This window comes from Dendronephthya gigantea, unplaced genomic scaffold, assembly GCF_004324835.1.
Source record: "Dendronephthya gigantea isolate DGI-Jeju-01 unplaced genomic scaffold, DenGig_1.0 000154F, whole genome shotgun sequence".
Taxonomy (NCBI): Eukaryota; Metazoa; Cnidaria; class Anthozoa; order Malacalcyonacea; family Nephtheidae; genus Dendronephthya; species Dendronephthya gigantea.
Window position 1 is genome coordinate 58666 of NW_021163164.1, and position 22084 is coordinate 80749.

Consider the following 22084-nt stretch of genomic DNA (forward strand, 5'->3'; position numbering starts at 1 on the left):
CGTAGATATTCACAATAGTCACATCAGCCAAACCAATAACGAAGGTTGCTAACTCATTGTCGTGTTGTCGTAATAGGGGATCCGAGTTTCCTATTAGACCTTCAGTATCAACAACCAACACATAATCAAATTTGAATCAGACTTGAGGGAGTCACTAACATGAAGAAGACTCGCAAACACACCGCGAGTACATCTACCAGCACTGGCTGGAAAATCTAAACCGAACATTGTGTTTAACATTGTCGACTTACCTGAACTTTGAATTCCTAGAACAGAAATGATGAAAATTTTGGCATTTTTGTCTTGTCTTGAAGTTTACCATATACAGCATCGAACCATCGCAGTGGAATGTAAAAGGAATCTCCATCCAGTATCTCCAGAGGTTGCCCAGAAAGCAACATGTCTGCAGCAGCACCTGCATAGTCGTTTGTAGAGATATTTGTGAGCTGGTATAGCTGCGCTAGTTCCCGGATGATGTGCTCTAAACCAAACGAGAACTTTGGTTCATCTATTTGTTTTGATTGTTCAGCCCGTGACGTGGCGTGAATCTCCAATTTTTGCTTTTGATCATCTCGAAACGAACAGGTTTTGAGCTCCAGAGACATCTTGTCCAACTGCTGCTTTAATTTATTCAAGGCGTTATTTCGTTCCCGTCCATTCATCGTTGCAATCAAATTAAGACAGTGAAGAATTCTTTCGTCTAAGTCACTGAAAGATGCTATTTTAGCCTTTTCGCATTCTTCAATCTTTTGAAATACTTCGTCATTCCTGGAAGATTTTGGACGATGCAATTCGCGATCCAACTTCGCCAGTTCTGGAATATGCGTTTGTAACTTCATAAGAGTTTTAGCTTCTTTGATGCCCATTTGCAACCAGCTGTCCACAGTTTTCCAGAAGTTTGGATCTGATTGGTCGTAATCAAGTGAGATACCGTGTCCACCAGCGACAAGAGCAAGGTTCACTAAAGGTACTGCTTTCACCCCTTGGATAGCCTTTTGGATAGCTGCTCGGATTTTATCCAAAAGCTTGTGATCATTGAACTTGCTGTCGTTCATTACCAAGGAAAGCTTATCGCTGTGTTTACTTTTTAAATCTTTGAAATAATTCTTCGTCTGTGCCTGTTTCTGTTTCTGTGTTGCTTCCGGAAAGATGAGATAAATCTTTACTACTTCGCTTTGTGTTGCTTTATTCAAGACAGCCATCGTGGTTTCATCCGGACACTGCGAGGTTAGTACTATACATAACACGGACGAGATCTTGAGAAGGAAATTTAATTGCTTTTCAAAATCTCTGGCGTCTCCTCGAAGGTTTAAAAAGCAAATTTCATTTTGCAATTTTTGTCCCTGTCCACTACTTGGAAGATACCAGCTCAATTCAACCAATCCACCGATCACTTTACGCTCGACGTCACCACCCTTCATTTCTCTGTGAAAAAAAAAGTCGTGATGATTGCTTCCATCACTCATAATTTTATTAATTAAGAATGATTTTGACTTGGCAATTTCGCCGATGCGGATGAAGGAAACGATTGGAAATGGATGCTCTGTCGCAAACACTTCGTACACGCTTTTATTTTCATTAGAACCAGTCTTCCAAGACTTCGTGATGCTCTCCAAAGCTGATAGAAACATTGTGACGTTCTCCGTAGGCGCTGCCAGGTCAGGCACAAGAAACGGAACGCTAAGCTGACATGTAGACATTCTATTGGCAAGATAACGTCGTAAAGAGTTATCGGAACAATGAAAAGTACCGATTAAGGCATCCATCGAATTCACAGCTACAATATCCTCGTCATCTACATCCTCATCGTCATCTGAATTATAGGAATTTCTAGCGTTATCTTCATTTGAGTTTAAAGATTTTAATTTAAGTTCACGCAAAGTGTAATCTGCTATCATGAGTTTACTAAAAATATATTCAGGTATATGATCTGAAGACGTTAATTGATCATCCATTAGCGTATGGTTATCGATTTTTCGAGCATGTTTTAAAGAATATTTTCGATGAGGCCTCAGGTTACTATCAGTGGAGGATTGTGACAGTGTGTTGCTTGTGTTTGCATCCTGTGTGTTTGTGATCTCAGGTGCATGCGCAGTAGCTGCGGTGATTGTATTATTGGATTGACATGTTTGTTCTGGTTGATCCACTTGCGCTGTTGAAGCCAGAAGACCCTCCTGGCCAGGAATATTTATTGTTTCTACTACGGTGAAGAAACAAAAAATGGAATTTTAAACTTTGTTTCATCAGTAAGCAAATAACATTAGCCTCGTTTCCCAAGTCTTTAATAACAATATATTAAAGACGCATTATCTTAAATGTCTCAATGATATACTTAATTCTCGAAATATTTGGTAAACAAAGTTTAAAGATGACAAAATGATTAAATATTAACCTCAATAACTTTTTATCACAAGTTATATCAGGCCACAAAACGTGCAACTTCGAAGAGGTAAACTATCGCATCCGTTCGTTCCATGACCGGAACTATATATTTATAATATATTTTATAAACTCTTACTTCCCCAGAATAGTTAAGTCCGGTCCATGTGTTTACATGGTATTTTACATTTCTGTAGTATTCAAAAGGGGAGGAATGTATTCAAAAGAGGAGGATTTTTTTTTGGGGGGGAGGGTTCTATCTGTACGTCATGCCTGTATTCATATCTATATTTATGTGACAAATTCTAATAGACAATAATAAACAATAAGATTTCATTATTTTGCTTTGCATGGTCGTACATGCACAACCATTTTCCAAAAGTCGCATGTTTTAACAACAATTAATTAACAATTATTTTCAGCTGACATTGCCAGTCTTCTAATCAGATATAAAAATGCTAGAGATCAAGTGAGAACGAGTTCCTTGGGATAAATTCGCAATAAAAGCAAAAAAATGCTCTATTATTCCTTCCAGCAGTTGGTAGGCAAAACCGCTTTTGAATGACAAATTAATTAGGCATTTAGGAAATTTTTAAGCGCTATAGCTATAAAAAATTTACAGCTCATACCACTCTTTGAATCACTGGTATGCCCAATTTCCAAATACTCTGTAGAAAGTGAGTGTTCAGGATCTCTCTGAACGTTTTTCTTTTTGTGTACTGCAAAATATTGAAATAACTCAAAATCAGTGGGCAAAATTGGAAACACAACATGGGAAAAAAGTAGGGGGAGTTTTTGAATCAGGAAATAATCGTTCTGTAAGGTACACTTTACATCCACCGTTGAGGTTTAGGCAGATTATTGTCACGAAAAATGATACTTATAAATATAGGCGAATTGGCTGTATATGGAATCAAACGGGCAAGTAGGAAATGCATGATCAGTACTATATGACAGAATCTTCATTCTTTACTTCTATAGTTAGGTATTGGACACACTCAGCAATTTTAACGAAGAAACTATTCCTGATGTTTCGATTAATGTTATGTGGTTATTGTGAATTGGTGATTGGTTATTGTGAATATTCAAAAGTTGTCCTCTATTAGACATTATTATCTACGTCAATTTATTGAAGACTATTACAAGAAGCACCACTCAACCTCCAAGCAGCTGGTATAGAAGTAAGGCTACCATCAGCCGCACACACACGAGTTGGCTCTTCTCTACTCTCGTTCCCCGAGAAAGACCCCTATGCTAAAGCCAAGACACATCAAAGCTTGCCTGAAATTTGCGCAATAGCATGTCGATGAAGCAGCTAGATTTGGGGAAAAAATCCTGTGGTCGCGGATGAGACGAAAATGGAGCTATTTGCATGGAGGGAACAGCTAGTGCATGGCATGTTTAGAAAAAGAACGGTACGGCGAAACCCGATGCCAACTATGAAACACGGCAGGGGGAGCATCATGCTCTGGGGATGTTTTTCATTTAGTGGTACAGGTAACCTTCATGTCATTGAAGGAAAAATGGATAGTATACAATGTACCATGAGATATCGCTTAAAAGCATGGCTCCTGTAACTACCAAAAAGCTTAGGTTATCAAGAGGTTGGATCAACGATCCAAAATACACAGCAGTGAAAACAAAGGAGTGGTTTTCAAGGAAAAGAGTCAGGGTTTTGGAGTGGCCGAATCAATCACCTGACCTTAATCCAATTGAACATATCTGGAAACATGTAAAAATTCAAGTTCATGCAAAAAACCCACAAATATGAAAGAACTTAAGAAAGAACTTATTTTTTCAACAGGAGTGGGAGAAAATTTCGGGTGATTTTTGCAAGAAACGTATTTCAACCTACCCTAAACGTATGGCGGCGGTTATTGCATGCAAACAAAGAGCATATGTTACAAGATATTAAACTTTGTCTTTCAGAATCTGTCTAATACTTTTGAGTTTTCATTCTGAGGAAGAATTTCATTGTTTGTTTTGCAATTTCAGAAAAATAAAACAAAATGAAACAAAATAAAACAAAATTAAACAAAATTAAACAAAATGAAACAAAACGAAATGAAACTTTGACATCACCTCGCCTTTAGCAAAAAATTGTAAAATTTCTCGTACTCTACCTTTTCCATTGTCTCCATTTCTTGGAACCTCAAATTCACTAATTGAAGAATAATTCTCAGAATCGATATTCTCGGGTTTCCCAGAATTTTTTGCGTGCACACACTTTGCACATTCCCTTGGTTTCTTTCGTAGATTTTCATCTTCTGATTTCTCCATAGTACTAAAAATATAACATTTATGTACTTCCCAAAAAATTTTATTTACTTTCCCAAGCAATAACACAACGGTCAAACGAAATATGGCCAACAAATTCATACTCAAAAACGAATGAAAAACAGCCAACAAACATATACTCAAAAACCCAGCGAGTACGAGCGCTGGCTGATGGCGTAGGCTAAGCAAACAACACGCGAGAATGACGAATCTCGTGCTTGTAGTCACTTCTAAAACTCCCTAATAACAAGGGGGTCTGTTAATGTTGTAGTCAGTACAAAAAAACATAGAGATGTAAATATTTACCGATCATGTACACTGTATGATAAGTCTCACAAAATTAATGTTGCAAATCTGCAGTTAATAAGTTTAAGGTTAGGTCTATGCCAAAATGCAGAACTTATTTACCTAAACTGAGTAACCAGCGTTGCCCAAATAATTAGTTTTGAATTCCCACGGGAAAGAGACCAATGAGAATGTAGCCCGAAATGTTTGCTTATGACATAACGAAGACAATATGCCGCCGGTATATAAATTATTATTGCTATTATAAGAAAATGGAATGGGTTATAATTTGTGCGAGAAAATACATGTCAATCAGTAACTTAATGCGTCAGTCGTCACTAACTTAATGCATGAGTTGAATCAAAAATGCGAAGAGAAATTACATAATGCACAACGCTAGACGTCTCTGCAAAAGGCTGCAGCGTTCTTCGTAAAGGCACTTGCAAATTTAGGTGCGATGTTATGCGCGATTTTCGTCTTTTGGTAGATGTTAACGAGTGACTAGTTACGAATGGTCCGATTTTTTCGAAGAGCATTTATTCGAACATGTGTAACTAACTCACTCATTCACATCCGTGAAAAGAAGAAAATTGCACATAAAATCACAGCAAAAATCGCAAGTGGAAACCAGTCTTAAACCCTGGTCAAACGAGAATGTTAGTTGATGAGAGTTGAGAAGCGAGAGTTCACACGAGAGTTTTCCAAACTCTCGATGCGACGGTCAAACGAGAATGAGAGTTGATGAGAGTTGAGAACGAGAGTTGATTATTATTATTTAACTCTCATCAACTCTCATCAACTCTCATCAAAATTTGAACCAGTTCAAAGTCGATGAGAGTTGATGAGAGTGCACGAGAGTGTATGAGAGTTTATGTTTTCTAAAGAACGAAGCTATGCTATTGAAATAGAAATGTATCGTAAAGTTTGGCCACTGAAAATCATTCTTGCGAGGAGCTGGGACCCTACCCACTATAGTATTAAGAATCCAATATCAACTTGTTTTACATTCATACCGCTATCACATCGTTTATCTATAATAGTGTCTGAAATGTATATCTGTATCGTGAAAGAGGAATAGTGACAGTATTTCTTTACGACGAGGTCGTGACATAAAATACAGGCGCTCGCGTTGGAAAGCAAATTTTAAGTGTTATGCATATGGGCTGTAACATTGTTTACCAAAAAGAGCCTATTATTTTTATCTCTGTTGTAAACTGTTGAAATAACGAAAGTATAACTTCCGTTCGTATCGTAGATTTGGTGTTCCTAAACTCGCTATATTTCATCTTAACCTCGCTTTATGTCGCAAAGTACCCCAATTGTTTTTGGCATTTGAAGAGCTATTGGGAATTCTTATTTTACCTCGTGACAATCGCCGCTGCTCTTTCTTCTACTTCTTCAATGTTTCTTATTTCAACCACCAATTCTTCCGTTTCAATGCCAATATCCAAAAACTCCTTTTCCAAGCGTTCTTTTATTCTACCCGATTTAAAATCGTCTAAAACTTCCAGGAATCTTTTGCCCGTGAAACATTGCAGTGCAACATGAAGCTTTCCTGGTAGGATGTCGCTGACTTCCTGGTCTTCTCTCTCCCCACCAAGGCCTTTATCAATAGCCCCCTTCATTGTCAGTTTAAGTTGACGTGATTTATACTGGTATATCGCATATATTCCGCTTAGTGTGACCACAGTTCCTGCTATCACGGTAGAAGTCACTTTGTCGGCGTGGATAGTAAACTGGAAAACACCACTAATGCTACGCGAACATGTAGCACATACATGCTGTCCTTCGAATACTGCTGCCATGAGAATGCCTTTGCCTGGATTTAAAAATAAATAAATTATAAACCCTGTTAAAATCCTCTTTAAATTAATCGCAAAAGGAAATTTCCCATAAGACCTCTACGCCAGCCCATCGTAAAGAATTCTACGTCAAAATGCTATATAGCCTAGGTGCATATCCAACGAACTCACGTACTCTACACGAGCAGACCTTTATAATTGTATATATTTTTTAAGGAAAGCTTCAAACTTCTGTTGGCAGCGCGTAAAATGTCTTACGTTATCACGAAATAAGAACAATGGCTAGATTTCCTGTTTTATAGGCGCAGTAAGATTTAGGGGAAAAAACTATATGACTTGCAATAATGATTCTCTGTTATAACAGCCGACGTAAAAATGCAACATGTACACCTTTCCAATGCAAGGATGAACATCATCAACAATTGTTTGTAATAGGCATGCAGCTATATACTGTTTTAAAATCATTATTCGTGCAATTCATCTTATTTTCAGCTCTTCGATGAAACTTATATTGCCTGTATAAGTAAATTCACAAACCCCTGTTTAATTAAATATTGTGATATAAACACAACCAAAATGGAGCAAGTTCCGTAGTATTGTTGGCATAGAATGAAAATTTGAGTAATTATCCTCATACGTTTGGAAACAGACTTTTTTCATCGAATGTTTATCGGTAGTCTTGATGACAATTGTTCTACTAACACGCAATAATGTTCTGTATCGATAAAATACGAACGAAAATAGTTCTAGGGTGTTGAAAGAGGTAAAAAAATGACGGAATACCAAGCGTAATGGTAATATTTACCGTCAAGGATCTATGTCACTGCCTAGAATTTCGACATTGGCTAAAGCGCGTTTTCCACTAGGCAGGCGAATTTATTCGCGCGACGCAAAGCGATATCTGAAATCCCGTGATGTGATTCGTTTGGGAAAAAATTGCCGCAAGATAGTACAATCACTTCCTACTTTTTATCTGATCCGCGAATAAATTCTGGTGTAGTGGAAAACAGTCTTAAATGGCAGCAAAACATTGAGCATATTAGCAGCAAGCAATGTGGAGTGCTTTGGGAAGAAAACATAATTTGGAATATAGACAGCAAAAGTTGCAAAACATTGTGGAATATTAGCAAAAAAAGCTTATTTGTTTTGAAAATTTAAAATGACGTCCAGCGCATTATGACACGTCAGTCAAATCAAGGTCACGTGTGGCGTTCGAGTAACTATCGTCACCAGACGACTTCTCGAAACGACTAAAAATAAATTTGACCTTTACATATCGCGGACTTGACAAACAAATGTTTTTACTTGGGCATCATTGCATGTCCAGCCGTATGTCGACAAACGGACCAGACATTCAATCCGAACTAAACGCGGTATTTTATTTGATGTAAGGCTAGTTTCCACTCAGGAAAATTCTCCTTTGGATCGGATAGGACAGGAAAGTTTCCTTTGTATAAACGCCACTTGAGAACTCACCGACAAAGAAAACTTTCCTGTCCGTTCCGATCCAAAGGAGATTTTTCCTGAGTGGAAACTAGCCTTTAATCACATCAAAAGCACTCGTCTTCATAGAGATTATAAATAACACTAGAGGGGGCATTGGTATCGGAAACATCAGTCGAAAAAGGGAGCGCGATAATGGGGGGCAAATTCAAGTCCCGGATGCTAAGCCAAGCGCTGATTGCTAGATCAATACCTCCTTAGCAACCACGTTAGCAACAATTTTAAAAAATTATATTCGTTATTTAGGTCGCTTTGCCGGTTTTTTAAGGAAAAACAGTGCTTTTTGAAACTGGTTTTATTAATTTAGACATCCTGAGACGATATTTTAGGCAAAAAAACATTTAGAAATAAAAAAAACTCGTTAAAAACGACATATTTTGGCCTCGGACATCATGAATGAGTGAACATCCGGGACTTGGATTTGCCCCCCATTAACGCGCTCCCCAATTTCTCCTCGATGACTCCTCTAGTTTTATTTATAATCTCTATGCTCGTCTTCCCGTGTCAATTTCCCGCACGTGCATGTACGTACTAAATATATGCACTACTAACGAGTCTAGTGTTTTTGAATAGAAAATTTCCTTTACTAAAATAATGACTGCTAATATATCAGTATGGCAGGTATCGAAGTGGTGCCGCAGTTACGAATTCGAAAGATGTGGTATGCAAACGCACGATAAAATCCCGTGGTAGCACATATTTTGAACTAATTAGCATCGATTGTGGTACAACAACTGCCTAAATTAGACAAAATACTTCTCGACGTTTCGACCTGAGGGCCTTCGTGATATTTTGAACTGCTAAGCCCTCGCGGTTGTGATTAATTAGATGCAAATCGAAAGTTCCCTTTCGAAGGACTGGAACTTCACATTTTTCTGCGAAAGGACCCAATTATACTCTAGGCTGATTTGCGTAGTCGTATTATGTACACCCGGCTAAATAGATATGAGGAGAAAGGGTCGTACAGAGTCTATATACGATAATGTAGAAGCGGTTATCAAAATACTCACACACAATGCACCTCTCTTCGTCTAAATTCCTTTCACCATCTCATTTTAGACGCACAATTAAATAGTTACATCCAAGCTGTGGCCGTTGATATTGATAAGATGGCCGTAGTTAAAACATTTTCCGAGGATTTTCGCGAAAATTTATTATCGTCTATAAATATGCGACGTCTATATTATTAGTACTGCTGTGCCGTCGATTCCTTTCGTTTAGTGAAACCCAAAACCGGTCTTGAAATTCGATACCGACACAAAAATCACACACGAGCCTGTTGTCAGTGGTCGGTAACTTGATTTGATTGTTAAATTTTCATTTTTGGATACGTATGCCCAATATAAAAAAATCGTGAAAGAAACAGTGAAACACAAACAAAACTACAAAAGTGTTGCTCCCTAAATATATCATGCGATCTGATTAGGAGGACCAGTCCTTAATTCCTTGGGGAAAACCCGCGCGCGGGACATCACGAATGGGGCGCGCAGCAGTTTCCACGCACGCATCGCGCGACCGCTGAGGATGCCAAAGCGCCTGGATCCGAGGTTAGAATCGATCGAAGATAAACGATGGATCACGTTTACGAACTTCTTGAATATCTGTGTCACAATAACTCTACACCAATTATTCAATTCTAAAAATAATGGTAACCTTGCATACGCGTCCATCACAAATATATTTAAAGGTTGGTCAGTTGATATAGCTTTCGATTAAAGAACTTGTATTTTTATTTACTCTTTGCCCTGCTGGAAACCGACGCCCCATTGGTAAATCGAGAAAACTTTCACTTTAAACAATTTAGGCATAGTCATAGGCATTCTCAAATTTCAAGACACTTTTGATTAAATACAACAACAATGGCGCCACGGAACCGAAAGTCAATATGTAAAAGTAGGTTCTTACGGCATTCAACGAATATCTGAAACATTCCTCTCCAACTTGCTAAAACTTGCTAAGCAGAATCGCTCGCGGCGCCACGCATTGGGAATTATTGCTTTGCGCTCAACGTTTTAATTCATCTCGTCCTGTTAGGGCTCCCCGCGGACGCGAAATACTTGAGGTCGGCGCGTCGCATTTTTTGCAACCAATCTACTTTCCGCTAAATCGAATCCTACGGTTGTTATAGACTTATAGCGATAAACATTCAAGAGTTGGCAGCTGATCGCATTGGCGGGCCCTTTGAGTACCCTCCGTTTGCCAATTTTCGCGTTTCGCTGTTAGGGGTGATTCCTAAGAAAACTCCGGGAGAATATACTTTAATTCAACATTCGTCTTCTCCCAGTGTTGACTCGGTTAACGACGGTATTGCCCAAGAGCACACCACTGTACACTACGCTATAAAGTGGACGATGCTATCGAAATGATCAAGCGGTTAGGGCGCGGGTGTTTTTTGGCTAAAACAGATATTAAGAGCGCATTTCGCATTATTCCCATCAGACCGGCCGATTACGTTCTGTACCAAATCCAGTTTGCAGCCTTCATTGATTCCTACTTACAGCCCGGCCTGGAAATTCTATAGTTTACTTTTCGTTTGCGGTATTGCCTCCTAATTTAGTGCATCTCCCCATATCGTCCTTGAATAATTTGCGAATTGCCTCATCGAAAGCCAGTCTGCATGTGTAAATATTTTTCATTTACACATTGTGACATACGTGAGTACATAAGTATATCAAGGTTTCTATTTCCTCTTAAGACATACCTAACTTAAGAATTAATATTAAAGCTCTTATGGCTACATATGGCTATAGCTACAACTTTAAAAACTCAACCTTAAAAATCCGCCTTGCACAATGTTAAAAATTCGGTCATCGCTCTCGAAGAGGACAAAAATTGTTGCTATTTCTTTAAATGTGATATATCAGTGTCCTAATTGACGGTGGCGTCGCCAGCATCGATAAGTGGTGTGCATATATTAATATTTTCATGTTCACAGAGGGTAAAAACAATCAATTTGAAAAGAAATTAATAATGTGAAAAACGAATACATATGAATTTAGTATTTTCGCACAAGTGAATATAACAAATCCTACATTCTGAATGGTCAAATCGGACGTATTATTCTGTAAGAAACGCGAAATTTCAAAATGGCGGCTAGCCGTTTTGTGGACGTTTCTTACAAAGATATAAGCGAACAAATGCAGTTCTTGTGTCAATTCACTTCTGCAAAAATACGGAAACAATTATTCACCTTAGGCTCGGTGATTATCAGGGAATATTCACCTCGACTTCGGGAATATTCTCGGATAATCACCTCGCCTTAATTCGGCGAATAATTGGTACATGTCCACCCTACTTATAATGCTGGTTTTCTCTCCGGTGAGGATTCAATATTCATGATATGCACACATAAGCATTCACATGCACTCCCGTATGGCATCAATGAATCCAGACAATATTGTCGGGAGAAACAAAACTTAAATATCTCTGCTGTATTTGGGCTAAAGACCCCGGATTACCACAAAACGATAGCGCTTGAAAAGATTATTTAAATAGGATATTCAAACCAGCAGATAGCTATAAGCTGCAATTGTATTATAAGTCAAAACAAGAGTCAAAATTATAGGTTGCTTTGTTAGCTCAAATTACTCACCCATAGCAGCCATATACTTTAGAGATTCCGGATTTTTTCGCTTTTCTTGTCTGTTCTGTCTTCAAAATGTCTGAATTTTACATATTATCATTCTGTTATAATTCCGAGTAATGTTTACAGTAGGATGTGCAAAGATTCGAAAAATAGCGTTTTATAAGTTCTAAGCGATAATCGTTGCTAAACGCGTGCTTATACTGCATGCTCGGAATGTTGTCATGCGGTTGGAAAATGTGATAAAACTCCATGATTACCTCCCCCTGGAGTAAATTTGACCTGACGTAAAATTGGAACAAGGAGTCAGTTTTTCGGCTTTTTTTTTCCGAAATATTGTCAGTGATGCGATAATTCATATCTCAATATATAAAAATCGGCAAAAATCTTCTAAAGGCTCAATCTTGACGCTAAAGATATCAAAAATCCTGAAAATGTGAACTAAATCACTGTAACCCGTTTTCGTTTGCGTTTTGGTTAGTTATAGATTAGGCCGGTTTGATGTGTAATATTGAATAGTGGTGCACTTGTTTTTATCACTATACAGGATATATAGCAACGCCTCTCATGTAAAGAGTACATAACAATGAAATACAAGTATATAGACAAGTATAGACATAATGAGAGTCACTCGAGTGATGACAGGACTACTTGAATTATCCGGGTGATTATGCATAAAAATTTGAAATGGGAAGAAATTTAAAACATTTTAATTCAAATGCGAGAACGGTCTTTAATAGCGTTTTATAAGTTCTTCACACGTAAAAATATCGTATCTTGTAGCAAGTCTGTTCACAAACGCCCTAGGAAGTAATTGAACAGCAGAGCGATATTAGCTATATAAAAAGAGTCATTCCAGTGATGACAGGACCACTTGTAATTATCAGTGGTAATTTACATTCAAATTTGAAATAGGAAGAAATTTAAAAAAATTTTCAAATGCGAAAATTGACTCCTTAATTAATGACTTGAAGCAAAACTTAAATATCTCTGCAAGTATTTGGGCTAAAGACCCCGGAATACCACAAACGATAGCGCTGGAAAAGATTATTTAAATAGAATATTCAAACCAGTAGATAGTTATAAGCTGCATTTGTATTATAAGTCGAAACAAGAGTCAAAATAATAGCTTGCTTTGGGATGTGCAAAAGAATTGCGGAGAAATAGCGTTTACAAGTTCTACACGCGTAAAAATATCATATCTTGTAACAAGTCTGTTCACAAACTTGCAACAAGATTGTTCGCACTGTTTGTCCCAAGCTGTTGACGAAATGGGACAAATGACTTTTTAACATGTTGTAGCAAACTTGTTGAATTAAAAGACTTGCTACACGGCTCTTCCAACAAGTCTTGTACAAACATCACGGCACGTGCTTACTGCATGTCGGAATCGGTTGTCATGCGGTTGGGAAATGTGACAAAATTCCATCATGATGCCCTTCCACTAAGGTACATTTGACCCTAAAAATCGATTCCTGACATAAAATTGGACCAAGGGTTCAGTCTCACAGCCTTTTTTGCTCGAAATATTATTGTCGGTGATGCGATAATTCATATCATCATGGATGCTCATATAAAAAATCGGCAAAAAACTCGATTTTATCGAAAAGGCTCGATTTTGACGCTAAAGATATCAATCCTGAAAATGTGAACTAAATCACTGTAAGCCGTTTTCGTTTAAATTTTAGGCAATATTTTGTAGATTAGGCCGGTTTTATGTTTATATTGAATGATAAATAAATCGCATGATTTTTAAAGTGAATATCATAGCGAATTGGCAACATATCAATATAAAAAAACAAGTAAACAGTAAATCTTGAAAAGAATACTAATTTGAAGGTAGGTTGAATTATTTAAATCATGGAGCTCCTTAATGGAGCAGAAATAATCCAATATTAAGAAACTTTGCTTGTATGTCAACTAAGTGAGTTTAGGTTAGCTAAGTTACTTATTGATGTCACCATGCAACAAGAATATTAAATCACCATTGTTTGTCGACTTTATTTTCATGAAATGTACGTTATTGATTAGAGTATAGGATTTATCATTATTTGCAAATGTAGTTGTTTTTATCACTACATTTTGGCAGGATAACAACGTCTCTCGTGTAAAGAGTACAACATCAATGAAATACAAGTATAGACAAGTATGAGACATAAAAGAGCCACTCGAGTGATGACAGGACTACTTGTAATTATCAGTGGTAATTAATATCATTGATTCTCAAACTTGGCATGGCAGGAACTGTATAAATAGCTTGACCAAATAGCAGTTTGTTCTGAGAATCGATGAAAAGAAACTAGTAAAGTTAAATATTTCAAAAGCTTAGAGAAGATATAAAAGTGTCGGAAAATTGCGACCGCCAGAACTTTAAAGTTAAAATTAAATCCGCCGTGACATGACAGAAATTTCGAATTTATTAACTGTTGTAAATAATAATAATTTAGGCTGGAGTATTAGTAATATTTAAGACTGAATCACAACTCAAATCACTAATGAAATTCTCATTAAATAACCTACCATTTATGGCACCGTTTCACAAGAAAATATCAAAATTTATTTCATATTATTTCATAAATATCTAGATCAAAATTTTTGTCTACTTTGCAGACTATAGTAACAAGAATCAATACCTAACTATCACAATATAATGATTTAAAAGGCATGCACCAGTGGTTATCTGACATGTTGAAATATTCAACTGATATTTTTTATCATTTCGTGAATAATTAACAAAACATTTACCTTTTTATTTCAAAACTTTTCATTTCGACACTTTTCGTGCACAAAATGCCAGGCAACGAGAAATATCATAAGAAAAAAACCCCAACAAAAAGTGGTCCACGCATTGCTTGGCGGCCGTTAGGACTTACTTCTAGTCAATAAAAAATACCACAACATTCTACAAGAAGCAATTTACTTGTGCTCAATTTCAAGGGGGGGATAATTCATTTCTTTGCTGTATTTTCACAGCCGCCATTTGCGAAATTAGAGATGGCCGTAGCATATGTCTTTGTTTGTGTATTATATCAGTAATGCCAATGGTCCGTTCTTTCTTTCATATTTCACCGTATACACTATATAGTGTCCATATTTCTTTTTCAAACGACAGTATTTCAGGTTTAGGCAACTTGACTTTTCCTTTATTTCGATATAACATGCCAGAGAGCCATTTTTGAATTGCACAATGAACTTTACAAAGATTCTTTATTTTGAAGTGTCCCTTTTTATTGCCGCGGTACGTCTTCTGATTATTATTGTGCAGAGCTCCTTCCATCTAAGACACTTGCTCATGATGTAGTTTAATAAATACGTTGTTGACATCCTGGAAAACTGCCACGATCCACATGTAACCGCACGAAACGCCAAATAAATAATCTTTCCTGCTTCTCTCAGATTGCCACTTTGTTCATAAACATTGCTCTTGAATCGAATTTTTTTTGTGTGATTCTTTCGCTGCTCTTTGAGTAGATATGAATTTTTTTCATTTCAGAAAGCCTCGTACGATATGTCCACGAAACGAGTCTACATGTCTTGAACAATATGTAAATTAATATGTGTCGAAACAAAACGACAATGGCTTTCCAGATGATGCATGTCAACATGAAAATTTTACTGTTCACCAACACATTGGAAGTTCTCAATCAACCCTGCACGCATATACTGTTACATCCCAGAAAATTATTGAGCACAAGAAACATAATTGCAGGATGTTGTGAAGCGAGAAGAAGTAGAACAAAATTTTTAAAACATGCTTTACGTGAGTGACATATCTCATAGCCTGGCCGGTTATTTTTTCAAAATAGAGCAATTTTAACACACGAAGTCCGTATATTTCTTGAACTCGGAATGCATGCGACATGCACGTGTTTCCATCAGAATATCTCAAAATATCGATGAACCACTGTTTTTTGTCAACATTCTGTACGATATCAAAAAATCACTAAAATCTATCTATCTAGTTATCAAAATGTTAACAAAATAGTCATCAAATCAAATTCGTGCATATAGAGATTATTTAACTCTACAGACTATAGCTATAAAAAATGAAAGGATATATGTCTATTACAATTGCTTATAACTATAGCTATTGTCACAAACTTCTACATGGGTCCCTCCAGGTTAAAAGGAATTCCTTGACGAGCAAAAAGGTTACTAACGCTTCCAATTGGGTCAGCAAACTCGTTAGTCGATCGATGAGCCAGAACTGACTTACATGGGGACAGCAATTTCTTGGTGTATTTGCATACATATAATGTCAGAGGTTATTGCTGTGTGCATAATGCATGTATGGATTGATATTTTTTCATAATGCATGGATGGTATGTGCACTGATCGAGATCAGAGGCCTCTCGTGGCAAATAATATATTTAATTTAGTTAAAGTCATTATTTGTTTATAATTATTTAATGTATATAGCAATTATATGCATTATACTTTTATACAGGATGAATAAAAACAACCTTAGTAATCCCAGTGCGCCTACGGTCTTTTTTTTGAAAAGAAGCGCTTCGATTCATCAAATATTCAGTGGTTGCGTTTTTTTATACACCCAAAAAAGATAACTCACAATAGAAAATCGGCTTTTCTAAAAGCAATTTTCCGGCTTTATGACGTGATGTATAATAATCTATTACGATAAGTCAAAATATATAGCTGAGTTATCGAAATAAATTTTAGTGAATTACAATAATAATAATAGCTTACAGTAATAATTGATAGCTTGCAGTACAGTGATTTCGTTACTTTGATAGCTTACAGTACAGTATTTTCGCTCAACTGAAAGGATGAGCTATGCTTAAACTGCTAAATATTTAAATATTTGATGAAATAGCGCAGCTGCGTCTATCGCGGCCGGAAATGAAAGTTTTGTTGTTTTGAAATCAACTAATATTTAATATTTAAATCATTTATATGTTGTTGTATAACAGTGTATTAATGGGAACAGTATTTCAAGCTACAATTTATATCTTCGCGTATAACAAGAGACACTTCGATCATCAATATCTTTGTATGTAGCATTATGATGGCTTCCTCCCAGCATTAACGTACAGAAATACACGTATTTGGGCTTCTAAATCACGTTTACTAGAATTAACACGAAGTTCGAACAATTGAAATGCAGATATAGATTAACGGAAAAAAAATTCCTTGTCGATATTTATATTAATTATGTATTACGCGAATCGGCCGATAGTTCAAAATTCTACTTACAACTTGTATTGAGCTATTAGCTGTTCCTTCGCCATTTCAAACGAAATGAACTTCCAAAAGATATAAGGTGTCTCTGGTGTTGCTCCATGTTGCTCCGCGAGTTCCTTCCAGAAGGTTGCCATAAACCACTTCCAATACATTGATTGTTTTCTTGAAGTATCTCCAGTGATTTTCCAGGATTTGTAATAACTATCGACCTCACGGTAATCCTTAAAACGGTACAGTTTTCCGGGTGACTCGATGATTCCAAAGCTGTCATCTCCAAAGACTTCCTCTGTGCAAATACCTGTGAATAAGCTTTTCGTCTTTGAATCCTTCATACCAAAAATTCCCATCGGACGATGACAAAGCGTGAAGTGCGTTTCATTTGTGGTGTTTGGATGACTTTCATCACACAAAGCATTGCAAAATGGGCAAGAACGTTCACAAGCAAACATGCTTTTGAACACCACTTCATGCAGTGACGGATTCCATTTTCGAAAGATGGCATAATTAACTCCATGAGTGATCATAGATTCTATATGCGCGGTTAAACAATCGTAAACTGTTAATTGGAACACGTCAATTTCATCCAGATCTTCAATGACGACTGCAACAAACATTTCATTCTTGAGCACGAGTGTTTTACATTCCTCGACAAATTGCTGAATCCAAAAAGTCAGTTTCGCGTTCTCAGTAGTACTTGCTTTCCTGTTTGCGTGTTCAAAGGCATCGATGACTTTTTCTCTGATCTTGTTGATTTGTCTTTCGAAAAGCGTGTTGACAAAAGGCAGGTTTTCATTCAGACAGTAGTTCTCAATTGCTTCCATTAATTTCGCTTTCAAAATTTAACTTGATCTTCAAGATAAGGAATGTACGACTCAAACTTGCCTTTGTCTCCCAGTTCAATAAGGACTCTTGCATGGAATCGACCTTTGTTCTGGTACTCTCCTCTCTTCAATAATTCTTTTGCCACGGAAAGACCCATGTTAGACTCTAGTTCCGATTCAATTTTGCTTTGCAATTACATCAATGAACAAACAAGCAGCCAACTCCTGTTTTGCCTTCTTGGAAATATTTTCAAAATAGTTTTGTAACACTGGTCGCAGGTTTTTTTCAAGGTTACCTCTTATGTCTCGTTCTTTTAAAAAGCGCATCTCCATTTCTTCAAAGAGTTGGTACGACTGTGCGAAAGTATAGAGTAATATATCGAATGTTAAAGAAATTTTAAATTTGAAGTGATATTTCATGGTTTCATCATCTATGGTGGTAACAACAATTTGGTACATCGCTCAAGGTAACTGCGAGTAAACCTAACACCTGATTCTGACTCTTTTTTGCTAAATTCAAGAGCCATCTTAATAACATCTTTCTTGATTGTTCTAGCATGACGAAGACATTGTCTTCGAATCCATTCTTCGTCGTAGAGAAACTTTTTAAAAATGTCTATGTTGTATGAAAGATCATCGCTGACTATGTTAGGTTCAATACTAAATGACAAGACGGTGTTTTTGTTTTCTAATTTCTCTTCACCTAGAGCAGAGTTTTTCTCCCGAATGAAACTCATCATTTCATTGTTGATGTCAATTTTCTCCTCCTGTGACGGTGGAACTTCCGCAATCCATAACTGCCATTTTTCTTCAAATAACTCCCTCAAATTTTTCTTCTCTTTGAAGTCGGGAAATGAGCAAGTAAGGCTTTAGCTTCTTCCACGATTTGCTCTTCATAGACTACTTGTTTTTCTTCTACATCTTCAAGTTTCTGCAAATACACAAAGGCTCTTTCGCAATCTTTCGTCACCTGTTCCACTTGCATTTCTCTTTCCTTCGTTATTTTCTCGCTTATCTCTCTTCTCCACTTATCAAGACTCGTCTTATCTTCATTGTTTTCAAAAAAGGCATCCATTGCTTCTTCCATATCCTTTTCAAGCTTTTCTCCCGTATCACTTATCTCTCTCTGAATCTCATTCCATTTCCTCTCCCGTTCTTCACGCTTTGAGCATCTTTTTAGAGTTACATTAATTTCTCCTTTAAGTTTGGCCATTCCATCAACCATCACAGTCAGAGAGGTCTTTGAATATTCTTCGTTCAAGGATCTCCGAGCCCTAAGTTCAATCGTATTCCGAAAACTAAATATGAAATGCTCTTTTAAAATTGCTTCCCAAAGATCAGAGACTCTCTTTCGAAAATAAGCCAGTGAATAATGGGTACTTCTTTCAAGCACATCAGGTCAATGATGGCTTGTTTGATTTTCTGAACACTTCTTCCGTATGAGGGGTTTACCGGAGCCATTGGTGATTTCCTATCAGCAGGGTTGGCAAATAAAACACGTCTTTTTTTTCATCAAATGAAATGATATCATTAAATTTGGTAAATTTATTCTCGCACTTTTCCTGACTTGCCGCAATCAATGTCATTTCATCCAGATTTCTTGAAATTCAAACGGTGACAACCTAATATATCTTCAGCATCAACTGCAACAACATTTTGATGGACAATCAGACACGATTTCTTCTTCTCCTCCTCTACAAGCTTCATTTTCACGAAAGCAGACACAGCCATGCCCAAGAAGTCTTTTATTTCGTTATGACTTTCACCGTAGATATTCACAATAGTCACATCAGCCAAACCAATAACGAAGGTTGCTAACTCATTGTCGTGTTGTCGTAATAGGGGATCCGAGTTTCCTATTAGACCTTCAGTATCAACAACCAACACATAATCAAATTTTGAATCAGACTTGAGGGAGTCACTAACATGAAGAAGACTCGCAAACACACCGCGAGTACATCTACCAGCACTGGCTGGAAAATCTAAACCGAACATTGTGTTTAACATTGTCGACTTACCTGAACTTTGAATTCCTAGAACAGAAATGATGAAAATTGGCATTTTTTGTCTTGTCTTGAAGTTTACCATATACAGCATCGAACCATCGCAGTGGAATGTAAAAGGAATCTCCATCCAGTATCTCCAGAGGTTGCCCAGAAAGCAACATGTCTGCAGCAGCACCTGCAGTCGTTTGTAGAGATATTTGTGAGCTGGTATAGCTGCGCTAGTTCCCGGATGATGTGCTCTAAACCAAACGAGAACTTTGGTTCATCTATTTGTTTTGATTGTTCAGCCCGTGACGTGGCGTGAATCTCCAATTTTTGCTTTTGATCATCTCGAAACGAACAGGTTTTGAGCTCCAGAGACATCTTGTCCAACTGCTGCTTTAATTTATTCAAGGCGTTATTTCGTTCCCGTCCATTCATCGTTGCAATCAAATTAAGACAGTAAGAATCTTTCGTCTAAGTCACTGAAAGATGCTATTTTAGCCTTTTTCGCATTCTTCAATCTTTTGAAATACTTCGTCATTCCTGGAAGATTTTGGACGATGCAATTCGCGATCCAACTTCGCCAGTTCTGGAATATGCGTTTGTAACTTCATAAGAGTTTTAGCTTCTTTGATGCCCATTTGCAACCAGCTGTCCACAGTTTTCCAGAAGTTTGGATCTGATTGGTCGTAATCAAGTGAGATACCGTGTCCACCAGCGACAAGCAAGGTTCACTAAAGGTACTGCTTTCACCCCTTGGATAGCCTTTTGGATAGCTGCTCGGATTTTATCCAAAAGCTTGTGATCATTGAACTTGCTGTCGTTCATTACCAAGGAAAGCTTATCGCTGTGTTTACTTTTTAAATCTTTGAAATAATTCTTCGTCTGTGCCTGTTTCTGTTTCTGTGTTGCTTCCGGAAAGATGAGATAAATCTTTACTACTTCGCTTTGTGTTGCTTTATTCAAGACAGCCATCGTGGTTTCATCCGGACACTGCGAGGTTAGTACTATACATAACACGGACGAGATCTTGAGAAGGAAATTTAATTGCTTTTCAAAATCTCTGGCGTCTCCTCGAAGGTTTAAAAAGCAAATTTCATTTTGCAATTTTTGTCCCTGTCCACTACTTGGAAGATACCAGCTCAATTCAACCAATCCACCGATCACTTTACGCTCGACGTCACCACCCTTCATTTCTCTGTGAAAAAAAAAGTCGTGATGATTGCTTCCATCACTCATAATTTTATTAATTAAGAATGATTTTGACTTGGCAATTTCGCCGATGCGGATGAAGGAAACGATTGGAAATGGATGCTCTGTCGCAAACACTTCGTACACGCTTTTATTTTCATTAGAACCAGTCTTCCAAGACTTCGTGATGCTCTCCAAAGCTGATAGAAACATTGTGACGTTCTCCGTAGGCGCTGCCAGGTCAGGCACAAGAAACGGAACGCTAAGCTGACATGTAGACATTCTATTGGCAAGATAACGTCGTAAAGAGTTATCGGAACAACGAAAAGTACCGATTAAGGCATCCATCGAATTCACAGCTACAATATCCTCGTCATCTACATCCTCATCGTCATCTGAATTATAGGAATTTCTAGCGTTATCTTCATTTGAGTTTAAAGATTTTAATTTAAGTTCACGCAAAGTGTAATCTGCTATCATGAGTTTACTAAAAATATATTCAGGTATGATCTGAAGACGTTAATTGATCATCCATTGGTATGGTTATCGATTTTTCGAGCATGTTTTAAAGAATATTTTCGATGAGGCCTCAGGTTACTATCAGTGGAGGATTGTGACAGTGTGTTGTGTGTTTGCATCCTGTGTGTTTGTGATCTCAGGTGCATGCGCAGTAGCTGCGGTGATTGTATTATTGGATTGACATGTTTGTTCTGGTTGATCCACTTGCGCTGTTGAAGCCAGAAGACCCTCCTGGCCAGGAATATTATTGTTTTACTACGGTGAAGAAACAAAAATGGAATTTTAAACTTTGTTTCATCAGTAAGCAAATACATTAGCCTCGTTTCCCAAGTCTTTAATAACAATATATTAAAGACGCATTATCTTAAATTCTCAATGATATACTTAATTCTCGAAATATTTGGTAAACAAAGTTTAAAGATGACAAAATGATTAAATATTAACCTCAATAACTTTTTATCACAAGTTATATCAGGCCACAAAACGTGCAACTTCGAAGAGGTAAACTATCGCATCCGTTCGTTCCATGACCGG

General features: G+C 37.2%; 2 protein-coding genes across 2 annotated transcripts; both read right to left on the reverse strand.

Annotated features, from left to right (window-relative positions):
- Window positions 1–266: 266 nt before the first annotated feature.
- LOC114537237 (interferon-induced very large GTPase 1-like) lies at window positions 267–11874 on the reverse strand. Its single transcript, XM_028558374.1, has 5 exons — window positions 11839–11874; window positions 6304–6760; window positions 4503–4663; window positions 3009–3098; window positions 267–2200 (listed from the first exon to the last, which is right to left on the reverse strand). The coding sequence occupies exons 1-5, from the start codon at window positions 11849–11851 to the stop codon at window positions 267–269; spliced, it is 2655 nt and encodes an 884-aa protein (XP_028414175.1). The 5' UTR covers window positions 11852–11874.
- An 8659-nt stretch (window positions 11875–20533) lies between these two features.
- On the reverse strand, window positions 20534–21511 carry LOC114537238 (caspase recruitment domain-containing protein 6-like). Its single transcript, XM_028558375.1, has one exon. It carries the CDS (start codon window positions 21509–21511, stop codon window positions 20534–20536), a length of 978 nt encoding a protein of 325 aa, XP_028414176.1.
- Between the last annotated feature and the right edge of the window lie 573 nt (window positions 21512–22084).